Here is a 13282-nt window from a genome sequence, read left to right as displayed (position 1 = left end):
TCCGTATTGCCACCCTACCCCATATCCCATTCATATGAAGAATATGGAAGATTGTTGTCACATGTAGCACACAGCCAGTACTTGCCAGAAATGTAACATGAGTTTGAATGTGATTGGTTAATTCTGAACACAGCCACATCCCCAGTTATAAGAGGGTGTGCACACTTGTGCAACCAGGTTATTGTAAGGTTCCTACTCTCACCTATGGTCATGAGCTTTGGGTCATGACCGAAAGGACAAGATCCCGGATACAGGCGGCCGAAATGAGCTTTCTCCGCAGGGTGGCTGGGCGATCCCTTAGAGATAGGGTGAGAAGCTCGGTCACCCGGGAGGAGCTCAGAGTAGAGCCGCTGCTCCTCCACATCGAGAGGGGTCAGCTGAGATGGCTTGGGCATCTGTTTCAGATGCCTCCGGAACGCCTTCCTGGGAAGGTGTTCCGGTCCCGTCCCACCGGGAGGAGACCCCGGGGAAGACCTAGGACACGCTGGAGGGACTATGTCTCCCGGCTGGCCTGGGAACGCCTCGGTGTCCCCCCGGAAGAGCTGGAGGAAGTGTCTGGGGAAAGGGAAGTCTGGGCATCCCTGCTTAGACTGCTGCCCCCGCGACCCGGCCCCGGATAAGCGGAAGAAGATGGTATGGTATGGTATGGTATGGTTATTGTAAGGTTTTTATTTTTCAATTTTCCTCCTTGAAGATTTCAGTTTGTTTCTCAATTGAATTGTTCACATTATACAGTGGGGCAAAAAAAGTATTTAGTCAGCCACCATATTTTTCAATTTTCACTTAAAAACGTGAGAGACCTGTAATTTTCATCATACTTCAACTATGAGAGAAAAAAAATCCTGAAAATCACATTGTAGGATTTTTAATGAATTTATTGGTACATTATGGTTGAAAATAAGTATTTGGTCAATAACAAAAGTTAATCTCAACACTTTGTTATATACCCTTTGTTGGCAATGACAGAGGTCAAACGTTTTCTGTAAGTCTTCACAAGGTTTTCACACACTGTTGCTGGTATTTTGGCCCATTCCTCCATGCAGATCTCCTCTAGAGCAGTGATGTTTTGGGGCTGTCACTGGGCAACACGGACTCTCAACTCCCTCCAAAGATTTTCTATGCGGTTGAGATCTGGTGACTGGCTAGGCCACTCCAGGACCTTGAAATGCTTCTTACAAAGCCACTCCTTCATTGCCCGGGTGGTGTGTTTGGGATCATTTTCATGCTGAAAGACCCAGCCACGTTTCATCTTCAATGCCCTTGCTGGATGGAAAATCTCACAATACATGGCCCCATTCATTCTTTCCTTTACATGGATCAGTTGTCCTGGTCCCTTTGCAGAAAAACAGCCCCAAAGCTTTATGTTTTCACCCCCATGCTTCACAGTAGCTATGGTGTTCTTTGGATGCAACTCAGCATTTTTTCTCCTCCAAACACGACAAGTTAAGTTTTTACCAAAAAGTTCTATTTTGGTTTCATCTGACCATATGACATTCTCCCAATCCTCTTCTGGACCATCCAAATGCTCTCTAGCAAACCTCAGAAGGGCCTGGAGATGTACTGGCTTAATCAGGGGGACATGTCTGGCACTGCAGGATTTGAGTCCATGGCGGCATAGTGTGTTACTGATGGTAACTTTTGTTACTTTGGTCCCAGCTCTCTGCAGGTCATTCACTAGGTCCCCTCCCGTGTGGTTCTTGTGATCATTTTGACCCCACGAGGAGAGATCTTGCGTGGAGCCCAGGATCGAGGGAGATTATCAGTGGTCTTGTATGTCTTCCATTTTCTTATAATTGCTCCCACAGTTGATTTCTTCACTCCTTTGACAGCTCTTTGGTCTTGGCCAAAGTGGAGTTTGGAGTGTGACTGTTTGAGGTTGTGGACAGGTGTCTTTTATACTGATAAGTTCAAACAGGTGCCATTAATACAGGTAACGAGTGGAGGACAGAGGAGCCTCTTAAAGAAGTTACAGGTCTGTGAGAGCCAGAAATCTTGCTTGTTTGTAGGTGACCAAATACTTATTTTACTGAGGAATTTACCAATGAATTCATAAAAAATCCTACAATGTGATTTTCTGGATTTTTTCCCCCATTTTGTCTCTCATAGTTGAAGTGTACCTATGATGAAAATGACAGGCCTCTCTCATCTTTTTAAGTGAGAGAACTTGCACAATTGGTGGCTGACAAAATACGTTTTTGCCCCATTGTATGTCGCATTAAAAGTGGAAAATGTTCTGACATGATTTATCTTTGTCCCATTCTTTTACATCACAAAAACCTGGCCTTTTCACAGAGGTGTGTAGACTTTTTATATCCACTGTATGTCTTATACATTATCTTTTCACTATGAACTTTGATTGCTTTTCTTGATGTTTGTGCTTTCTTTCCATGTTTCGTAGTGTTATCTTTTTTGTGGTCTCAGCTTGATTGACCTGCTTAAACTAATAAAAAATGTAGCCTACCTGGTAACAATTGGGTCTTTCCTGGTAACAGGGCCCAACTTAGGTCCATGGTCAGCCAGGCGCTCATAAACTACATTTCCCACAATGCAGTCTGTAGCCTGGATGGGGAAAAAAAAGGAGTAGATGCAGATAATTCACTGAATAGTCTTAATCATAATCCTGATAAAACCTTGATGCAAAACTGTAAAGGCAGGTCTTTGGTTGTTATACACCATACATTTCTTCCATAGCGTATTTGTAGATGGACTTCATATAAGGTCTGTTTTTCCTGTAGGCTTACACCACCTAACTGTTTTGATAATGGAGTAAATATCTATAGGAGAAGTTGACTCTAATCAATATTAGATAAATATTAACAAAGACCATTTTTGTAGAGTGAGAGGCAAATATGTTGACAAACATTTATCAAAACACCAAGGCAGGATAAGCGTTTCTAAAATACAGTGGGGAGAACAAGTATTTGATACACTGCCCATTTTGCAGGTTTTCCTACTTACAAAGCATGTAGAGGTCTGTAATTTTTATCATAGGTACACTTCAACTGTGAGAGACGGAATCTAAAAGAAATCCAGAAAATCACATTGTTTGATTTTTAAATATTAATTTGCATGACATAAGTATTTGATCACCTACCAACCAGTAAGAATTCCGGCTCTCACAGACCTGTTAGTTTTTCTTTAAGAAGCCCTCCTGTTCTCCACTCATTACATGTATTAACTGCATCAATGATCAATGATCATGAGGAAGGTGAGGGACTACACCAAATGTACCAATGTTAAGTTCTCCTTTTCTTATGTATCAAATACTTGTCATGCAATAAAAAAAAAAAAATTGCTTAAAAATCATACAAGGTGATTTTCTGGATTTTTGTTTTAGATTATTTCACTCACAATTGAAGAGTACCTATGATAATTAAAGCTGCGAGCAGCGTTTCAGGGGGCCAAGCGGAGCACAGGAAGCATCTCACTGCATGCTCTCACTAGATAATTTTTTTGCTATTTAAAAATGCCCAATGCCACTAGTAGTCAGGATGTCCAATTGAAGGAGAGGAAATCAAAACAAAAAAACCTTGAAACCAGAAAAGGAACCAGGCAATCCTAGTTCAGCCGATTAGGAGGGATGAATATTGTTGTCGCTGGCAGGTTTCAATCTCTGGTTTTCTATGTGGCAGACTGTCTTTAATCATTACACTATTTAAACAGCAGAATGAAACTTTTACCTCAGGCATTACATTTTGGCTGAAATAACGTGAATAAAATAACATTTATTAACGGAACTAAGGAGTAGTCTTGCACAAAGACTATATAGCTATTAGCTATACATCCTACTCATAACTAAAAAAATGACTCCAATCACTCCATGGCTGATTCCTTTCTTTGGAAAACAATAACAGCATAAAAGGGTCACGTAATATAATTATTCTCGCAAATAAATGAAAATCATTGTATTTCAGATATGTTTTGTGGAAAGGAGTGGAAAAGCATTTATGAGATATAGAACGTCTGAGAAGGGAATCAAACTGGGGTCACAATATTGAAGGACCGGGATGTTCCCACTACACCACAGTGCCGGCTGACACACTGAATAGTCTCATCGGGTTGTGATCTATAATACCCGAAATAGCACACAGATGCATATTTTGAAAATCCACCAGAAACATTTAAAATAATATAACTTTTAAAGACAATGGTCCAGTCATCCTTTACACCAATTGTCATCCAAATCCATTCAGCTGTTTCAGAGGAAATGTCGTTTAAGTGTGTTTTTATCAACAGCAAAATCGTGAGAAACATCGGTTATGTTTATAGCGCCACCAAGCAGTATTTCTGTATGGGAGTTTTCCTGTCCATTCTTGAGAGACATGTACTAGTACGATTCGTTTCATAGCTGTTTGATTTTCCATTTGGGATAAATGGACGTGTAAAGTCATAGACCAGCCCAGCTCAATTTAATTTGCTAATTTCGGCCGTACTATGAGATATCAACTTTCCTTATATAACTTTTAAAAATAATGGTTTTAAGGTCCTTCACACCAAACGGCATGCAAATCTGTTCAGCAGTCTTGCAGATGTCGTTAACATGTTTTTCACCAAATTCAAAATGGAGGAAAATCCAAGGGGCAAATTTGAAAGACCCCAGAGACTTTTTCTGGTCAGCATGAGAAGGGGTATATCTGGAACTTGGTTGCATGGCTCTACAACATTCGGTTCATGAGATCTGAGCATCACTTTTTCCATTTTGGCTACAGCGCCAACATGAGGAGTATGGGTAAAATCAGGCAAAGTTTGGAGCGTTTTGAACCAGAGGGGACCGAGCTAGACCTCTGAATATGGCCCTGGAGAATAATAATAATAATAATAAAATGTACAAACATAAAAGGGTTCCAGCAACTTTGTTGCTGGGTCCCCTAAAAATGACAGACTTCTACATGCTTTGTAAGTGGGAAAACCTGCAAAATGGGCAGTGTATCAAATACTTGTTCTCCACACTGTACGTAATGGGAAGAATTAACAGTGAAATGTGAAAAGAACCAGAAACGTATTTTGATGCCAGGTTTTATGGGTATAATGATGCATTGCTAATTTCATTCTATTGTAACATGAAAAGACTCGTACACCACGAAAACAGAGTGCAGAATGTATCACCATACAGTATTTTTCACGCAATGAACTTACGGCAAGTACAAGAACTACAGCACTTTCTGAAAGCAACTACTGATGATTAAAAGCAAACTATGATATTGGCCTTGTCAACTCAATGCATAGAGATTCAGTTAAAATAACGTACTCCCTTACACTAGTCAAGAATCATTTATTGGCAAGTTGGCTATATCCTATAGAATACTGGGATGTCGCAAACTTACCAATGACAAATAAAAAGCAATGCAGCTAGTCTAATTGGCTCCCCTTGCACAGAGCAGCATGTCAAAGTGCCCCTTCAAGACAAGAGTACAGGCAAAGCTCCTCTCCAAATACTGCAAGTTAGTTGCAACACAAGGACCAAGCGATGGAACTTGCCAAAGTCCTGAAGATATAATATTCCTTTCCAATGCTTAGTGATTTATTTGCTTGCAGTTATGTAAGAACAAAAAAATACTGATATGTTTATGAGTAATGTTCATATTTTGCTAAGTGTAAATAAGGAGGAATTCAGCTGTTGTTAGAAATCTGTGATTTTATAATCTTCTGTGGTTTGACAACCTGGCGTTCTTGTACCGTCTAGTAGACTGTCACAGAAGTTGAGAAATGTCAAAGCATGCAGTAGAGACGTTTGCCGCTGAAGAAATTGACATCCCATGTGATATAGCTCCAGTTATACAGTGGTGCTTCAAAGTACATAAACCTATTGTGCAATTACAGATTACTTTGTGTTCACCATTCTTTTTATCTGTTTATATGTTGGTTTAGAGGAAAGCATGCACATAGTAGCAACACTAAAGAGTTAGTGCAGGTACAAAAAAAGTTAACCAAAAGTTGTATTGGTTAAGTCATGTATGTAACGTCAAACTGTGTAAATAATTGGATACCAAATTAACCTACCAAATTATGGTCAGTTTGGTGTTACCCACACAGGTGAATCACGGCATAAAACAGGCCTGTTTCAGAGTGTCCATACAAGTAAGAGATACAAATGCTATTTACAGTCATGGCTGACTAATTATACAGTGGATATAAAAAGTCTACACACCCCTGTGAAAATGCCAGGTTTTTGTGATGTAAAAGAATGAAAAAAAGATAAATCATGTCAGAACTTAACATGTATAATTACAATAATTATAATATAATAATTATAAATTAACCAATCACATTCAAACTCATGTTAAATAGAAGTCATTAAACACCTGCCATAATTTAAGTGACTCTGATTAATCACAAATATTTTCTTATTTTCTTATTTGTAATCACAAATATTTTCTCATTTTCTTATTTGCAACACAGAGCAAAAGCCATGGTCCGCAGAGAGCTTCCCAATTATAAGAGGGATCTCATTGTTCAAAGATATCAGTCAGGAGAAGGGTACAAAATAATTTCCAAAGCATTAGATACCCCACCATCTTCCAGTCCCACCTCAAAACCCATCTCTTCACCTCTGCCTATCCGTAGCCCCACGGCCCCCTCCCTTCTCATCTGTGTCTGAATCGTGTATGGTTTTGTTTGTTTTGTTCTGTTTTTATAATCTACCTGCCCTGTAAAGTGACTTTGAGTCCAAGAAAAGCACTATATAAATGTACATTTATTATTACTATTAATGGAACACAGTCATCAACAAGAGGAGAAAATATGGCACAACAGAGACATTACCAAGAACTGGACGTCCCTCCAAAATAGATGAAAAGACGAGAAGAAAACTGGTGAGGGAGGCTTCCAAGTGGCCTACAGCAACATGAAAACTGCAGGAATTTCTGGCAAGTACTGGCTGTGTGCTACATGTGACAACAATCTTCTGTATTCTTCATATGAATGGGCTATGGGGTAGGGTGGCAAGACAGAAGGCTTTTCTTACAAAGAAAAACATCCAAGCTGGGCTACAGTTTGCAAAAACAAACATCAAGTCTCCCAAAAGCATGTGGGAAAATGTGTTATGGTCTGATGAAACCAAGGTTGAACTTTCTGGCCATAATTCCAAAAGGTATGTTTGGCGCAAAAACAACACTGCACATTACCCAAAGAAGACCATACCCACAGTGAAGCATGGTGGTGGCAGCATCATGCTTTGGGGCTGTTTTCTGCAGCTGGAACCGGGACCTTTGTCAGGGTGGAAGGAATTATGAACAGTTCCAAATACCAGGCAATTTCTGCACAAAACCTACCCAAAGCACACATCCAAATCCAGAAAATCATGGCTTCACCAGAAGATGATTAAAGTTTTGGAATGGCCCAGCCAGAGCCCAGACCTGTATCCAATTGAACATCTGTGGGGTGATCTGAATAGGGCTGTGACCAGGAGATGTCCTTGCAGTGCTGTAATAAAATCAAAAGGTGCTTCAACAAAGTATAAGTTTAAGGGTGCACACTTAGGGGGTGCAACCAGGTTATTATGAGTCCCCCCCCCCCCTCAAAGATTTCAGTTTGTTTTTCAATTAAACTGTTCACGTTAAAGGTGGAAAAAGTTCTGACATGATTTATCTTTGTCTCATTCTTTTACATCACAAGAACCTGGCATTTTAACAGGGGTGTGTATACTTTTTATATCCACTTTATACTTAATTACGAAAAAAAATAGTTCAAAACTGAAACATACTTAAATACTATTTTGAAACCATGGAGTGTACTAATGTATACAGTGGGGAGAACAAGTATTTGATACACTGCTGATTTTGCAGGTTTCCCCACTTACAAAGCATGTAGAAGTCGGCAATTTTTATCATAGGTACTCTTCAACTGTGAGTGACAGAATCTAAAACAAAAATCCAGAAAATCACATTGCATGATTTTAAAGTAATTAATCAGCATTTTGTTGCATGACATAAGTATTTGATACATCAGAAAAGCAGAACTTAATATTTGGTATAGAAACCTTTGTTTGCAATTATAGAGATCATACGTTTCCTGTAGTTCTTGACCAGGTTTGCACACACTGCAGCAGGGATTTTGGCCCACTCCTCCATACAGACCTTCACCAGATTCTTCAGGTGTCAGGGCTGTCGCTGGGCAACACAGACTTTCAGCTGCCTCCAAAGATTTTCTATTGGGTTCAGGTCTGGATACTGGCGAGGCCACTCTTACTGAGGGAAGGAGGTTGTTGGCCAAGATCCCGCGATACATGGCCCCATCCATCTTCCCCTCAATACGGTGCAGTCGTCCTGTCCCCTTTGCAGAAAAGCATCCCCAAAGAATGAAGCTTCACGGTTGGGATGGTGTTCTTGGGGTTGTCCTCATCCTTCTTCCCTTCTTCTTCCTCCAAACACAGCGAGTGGAGTTTAGACCAAAAAGCTCTATTTTTGTCTCATCAGACCACATGACCTTCACCCATTCCTCCTCTGGATCATCCAGATGGTCTTTGGCAAACTTTAGATGGGCTGGACATGCACTGGCTTGAGCAGGGGGACCTTGCGTGCGCTGCAGGATTTTAATCCATGACGGCGTAGTTTTAGATTCCGTCTCTCACAGTTGAAGTGTACTTATGATAAAAATGACAGACCTCTACATGCTTTGTAAGTAGGAAAACCTACAAAATCAGCAGTGTTTCAAATACTTGTTCTCCCCACTGTAGATGGACCATTCCGCCAAATCGGTGCCTTTTCTGTCCCCAGGACATTACATGCATAAATATGCATGAACATTTTGTGTTTAAAAGATTACATTATCAAGCAGTGTGTTCTGCACTCTGCCTTAACTGCAATTTGAAGATACATCATGTAAAACCTTGATAAAAATTACCTAGAACACAGAAAAAATAGGATTTCAGCCTGTCCCCATTTTCCCCAACACTACACTTCACCATGAAATATAACGATTAGAATCCATCAGAAATCCTAATTTTTGTATTAGTGTGATTATTTCCAATTTAGACATAAAAAAAAAAACACTCATTGGAAGTTTGAAATGTGGGACATTCCACAAGTCACATGAGCACCTGGAAGTCACATCATTTGAGTCTCCTGAAGGCCATGGGAAGACCAAAAGTTAGTTCCCCCACTATTTCTTCTGTATTTTATTATCATATTGTAAGTATGACTGAGAATGTCAGTCTCAACGTTGAGTCCTGTTACCCAAATTATTTCATAGAAGTTTTTGGTTTTGGTAAACTACTTGAAGTTGCTAAGTGTTCTCAATATATTATTGATGCCATGTGGCTACAATTCATGTATGTGCCAAGGTTATAATCGTTAACTAAAACGAACGAAAAAAACTAAAACTAAGTGGGAAAAACAACCCACTCTCTTTCTTTTGCGTACAAATAACACATGTTTACACTTCACAATTTTGTGCTATGCATACGCCAAAGTACTCCAATTAAGAACAATGGTGAATAAATGCAATATTAAAGTTTTACCTTCACTCTTTTGCGTTCTTTCAAGAAAAAAGTTAATCTATGGCTTTTAAACGATTAGTCACTCGATGATGGTGACGTCAAATAGGTTTCAGTTGGTGCGTGTCAATTACATTTTATTGACCACCATTATTATTAATGGGAGGAGATTGCGTCTCAACTGCACGCAAAAAAGGACTTTGGCGTATGCATAGCACGACATTGTGTGAACCCGTGTTATATGTACGCAAAAGGAAGAGAGTGGGTTGGGGAAAAAACATTGTCGTTAACTGAAATAAAATAAAAACGAGGCATTACAAAAAAACGATAGCTAACTAAATCTGGTTGTAATTTGTGGTTGACAAAACGAACAAAAATAAAATTATAGAGTAAATGTTCTTAGTTTTCATCTTTGTCAATGTCTTTCCGTTTTTAACGCTATTTAAAACACGCAGAGTATTCGCTCAGTTGTGTTTCCTTTCCCTGCTCTCCCTCCGTCTCTCTGTCACTCACACACTCACACACTCACACACTCACACACTCACACACTCACACACTCACACACTCACACACACACACACACACACACACACCCCTCCCCTCCCCTCCCCTCCGTGCACACCGCGTCTCCATGAGAACAAGTGTTCGACGTTGAAGTAAGTTCGCGAAAGGTTGGTATCTCGTGAACACCTTTACACAATCACACATTAAAAAGTGGTATACAAATACTTTAAATTCTGAATATAATTTTGTCAGTGTGTTAATGTCTACCCGAGAAGCGATTGCGCTTTCTTTAGAAAGTTAACTAGTCGCAAGTTTGATGTAAAATGCACTTGGGTTGTCGAAGTCAAAACACTATAAGCTGTGATTCAAATATTAAATAATGTTATGTCTTTTTTACTTTTACACTGAATGTTTGCTGCTTCAATCCAGATGAGTAGGCAGAAGGCTATTGTATAAATTTAGAATAGGGTGTGAAAATTGTACAGCTGTGGTATTTGTATAGAGTGTGAATTCTCTTTAGAAGATGTGTAACGTTAGAATTTTGGTACGGCGTGTGGATTTTGTAAGAGGTAACGTTAACGTTAAAGGAATTTCCATGGGGTGTGAATTTGGTAGGCCTCTAGGGCAGGGGTGTCCAGACTATTCCACAGAGGGCCATGTGTCTGCAGGTTTTCGCTCGCTCCTTGTACTTGATTGACTAATTAGGTTACTAATTGGTTAGTTTCTACCCTCACCTGGTTGTTTAGGTGTGAACTGGGAACCAATTTATAGGAAAAACCAAAAACCTGCAGACACACGGCCCTCCGTGGAATGGTTTGGACACCCCTGCTCTAGGGTGTTAAATGTGTATATTTTGTGAAGGCGTGAACCATATTTAATATAATAAAGTTCTGTCTAACATTATTAACGAAGGAATTATTTTAACTATCCCTTTCAGATACTTTTTTCAAAACATTAAAGCAAATCTACTAAATAGCGATCAGATGGCTAAAAACTTGATCTGCATTTTGAGTTCTATCTATTTATGCTCTTGGCAAAGGTCATAACAAAACTAGTGATAGACATATAAATGTATGATGATTCATGGTTATCACAGGTTTTGAGTGCTAACATCTGTGAATCTGTGCCTTGCTCCAAATATACATATCATAACACTTTGCCCCTAAACAACACCGTTTTTGTTGAGTTATTATTACACAATACTTTTTCTGACCTTTTTGAATCTTGCCCCTGACAAATAGCCCATATTACAAAAAAGACAAAAACTAACACTAAAACTAATAAAAACTAAAATAAATCTAAGCATTTTCAAAAAATTACAATTAAAACAAACTAGCAAACCCACTTTAAAAACTAATTAAAACTAAACTAAATTTGAAAACAAAAAGTCAAAACGAAATAAAAATAAAAACTAATAAAAAATGCCTTGGTATGTGCGAATGTTATGCTAAAAACTCAGTCCTGTTATTTTCAGTCCAGTAACTGGTAACAGGACTGAATAAGAGTAACAGGAGTAAGACGTTTAAATGCAATAGCCATTTTAAATGAGTCTGGTATATACTTTACTATTCAAAGGTTTGGGGTCACTTAGAAATGTCCTCATATTCAAAAGAAAATGTGTAGATTTTTTGTGCATTAAAATAACATCAAATTGATCACAAATACAGTGTATACATTGTTAATGATTATTGTAGCTGGAAACTGATTATTTTTTTATGGAATATCTGCACAGGCGGAAAGAGGCCCATTATCAGCAACCAAGAGTCCTGTGTTCCAATGCTAATCTAAGTTTATCAATTTACATTGCTAGTTGATTATTAGAAAACTCTTTAGCAATTATGTTAGCACAGCTGAAAACATCATTGTGCAATGCAATAAAACTGGCATTCTTTAGAGTAGTTGAGTATCTGGAGCATCAAAATCAAAGTACAGTGGGTATAGAAAATAATGATCCACCTTTAAAATAATCACATTTTGTTGCTTTGCAGCCTGAAATGAAGACAGACACAGTTTTTGTTTCATTCAGCTGTATTTACTCAGTGCAACTTATAACATTCAAGTGAATGAGAAAACACACATGTCAAAAAAAAAAAGTGAGTTGGAAAAAGGATCACCCCTTGTGTCAGTATTTTGTTGAACCACCTTTTGCTTTAATTACAGCCTTTAGTCTGTTGGGATATGTCTGTACTAACTTTGCACATCAAGACTTTGCAATATTTGACCACTCTTCTTTGCAGAACTGCTCAAGTTCAGTTAAATTTGATGGTGACCGTTTGTGGAAGGCTGTCTTCAAGTCATTCCACAGATTTTCAATGGGGTTTAAGTCCAGGCTCTGACTAGGCCATGCAAGGACATTCACCTTTTTCTCCTTCAACCACTGTGTGGTCAGTTTTGCTGGGTGCTTTGGGTCATTGTCATGTTGGAAGGTAAATCTTCTTCCCATTGACAACTTTCTGGCAGAGAACAGCAGATTTTCCTCAAGAATTTGACAGTATTTTGCCCCATCCATTTTTCCTTCTATCCTGACAAGTGCACCAGTCCCTGCTGCAGAGAAACAACCCCATAATATGTTACCACCTCCATGCTTTACTGTAGGAATGGTGTTATTTGGATGGTGAGCTGTTTTGAATTTTCGCCAGACATATCGTTTGGCGTTGAGGCCAAATAATAAAATTTTTGTCTCATCTGACCATAACACCTTTTTCCACGTGGCCTTAGAATCTTCAAGGTGCGTTTTGGCAAAGCTCAGTCATGACTGCATTTGGCCTTTCTTGAAGAGTGGCTTTTTTCTTGCAACCCTCCCATACAAGCCACATTTGTGGAAAATGTGTGATATTGTTGTCATGGAAAGTGACCAGATCATATGAAGTGTTCATTTGATCAATAGATCAGTGTTGCTGGTTGAGAAGCCTTATGGCAGAGGTCTCAAACCGGCAAACAGTAACCTGCTCCAGTAACATCTATACCAGGGGTGGGCAAACTTTTTGACTTGCGGGCCACAATAGTTTCTAAAATTTGACAGAGGGGCTAGGCCAGAATAGAAAGATGGTGTGTTTGTGTGAACTAATTTAAATTAAATGTAAAAACCATTACATGAAAAGATTTAACAGGCACCAAAACATCAATGTGCAGGGTTCATTGTAATTTTTTCCCCCAAATGTATTAATTTAATAACACAGTAGATAAACCATTCAGTTTCAGTGGGAACAGTGTTGTTGATCTCCTTTTTTAGCAAGTGCATCAAAGTCTGGAGTAAGTTTTGTTGTGGCAATTCTCAGGATAGATCCGAGGTGTTGGTTAGTTAACTTGGATCTGTGATGGGCTTTGTTGATGTTCATGACGCTG

The 13282-nt window shown here is 39.0% G+C and overlaps 1 protein-coding gene across 3 annotated transcripts in view; it reads right to left on the bottom strand.

Annotated features, from left to right (window-relative positions):
- Positions 1-13282, bottom strand: part of agla (amylo-alpha-1, 6-glucosidase, 4-alpha-glucanotransferase a) — a 154382-nt gene that overhangs the window by 90117 nt on the left and 50983 nt on the right. For all 3 annotated transcript variants that reach the window (XM_013132927.3, XM_013132926.3, XM_034291570.1), the window contains exon 10: positions 2462-2559. In XM_013132927.3, coding sequence (XP_012988381.2) covers positions 2462-2559 — 98 coding nt within the window. The remainder of the gene's footprint in view (positions 1-2461; positions 2560-13282) is intronic.

The sequence above is a fragment of the Esox lucius genome, chromosome 3 (assembly GCF_011004845.1).
Source record: "Esox lucius isolate fEsoLuc1 chromosome 3, fEsoLuc1.pri, whole genome shotgun sequence".
Taxonomy (NCBI): domain Eukaryota; kingdom Metazoa; phylum Chordata; class Actinopteri; order Esociformes; family Esocidae; genus Esox; species Esox lucius.
The sequence above is the reverse complement of the archived record's forward strand: the minus strand, read 5'-3'. Positions and strand labels throughout refer to the sequence as shown.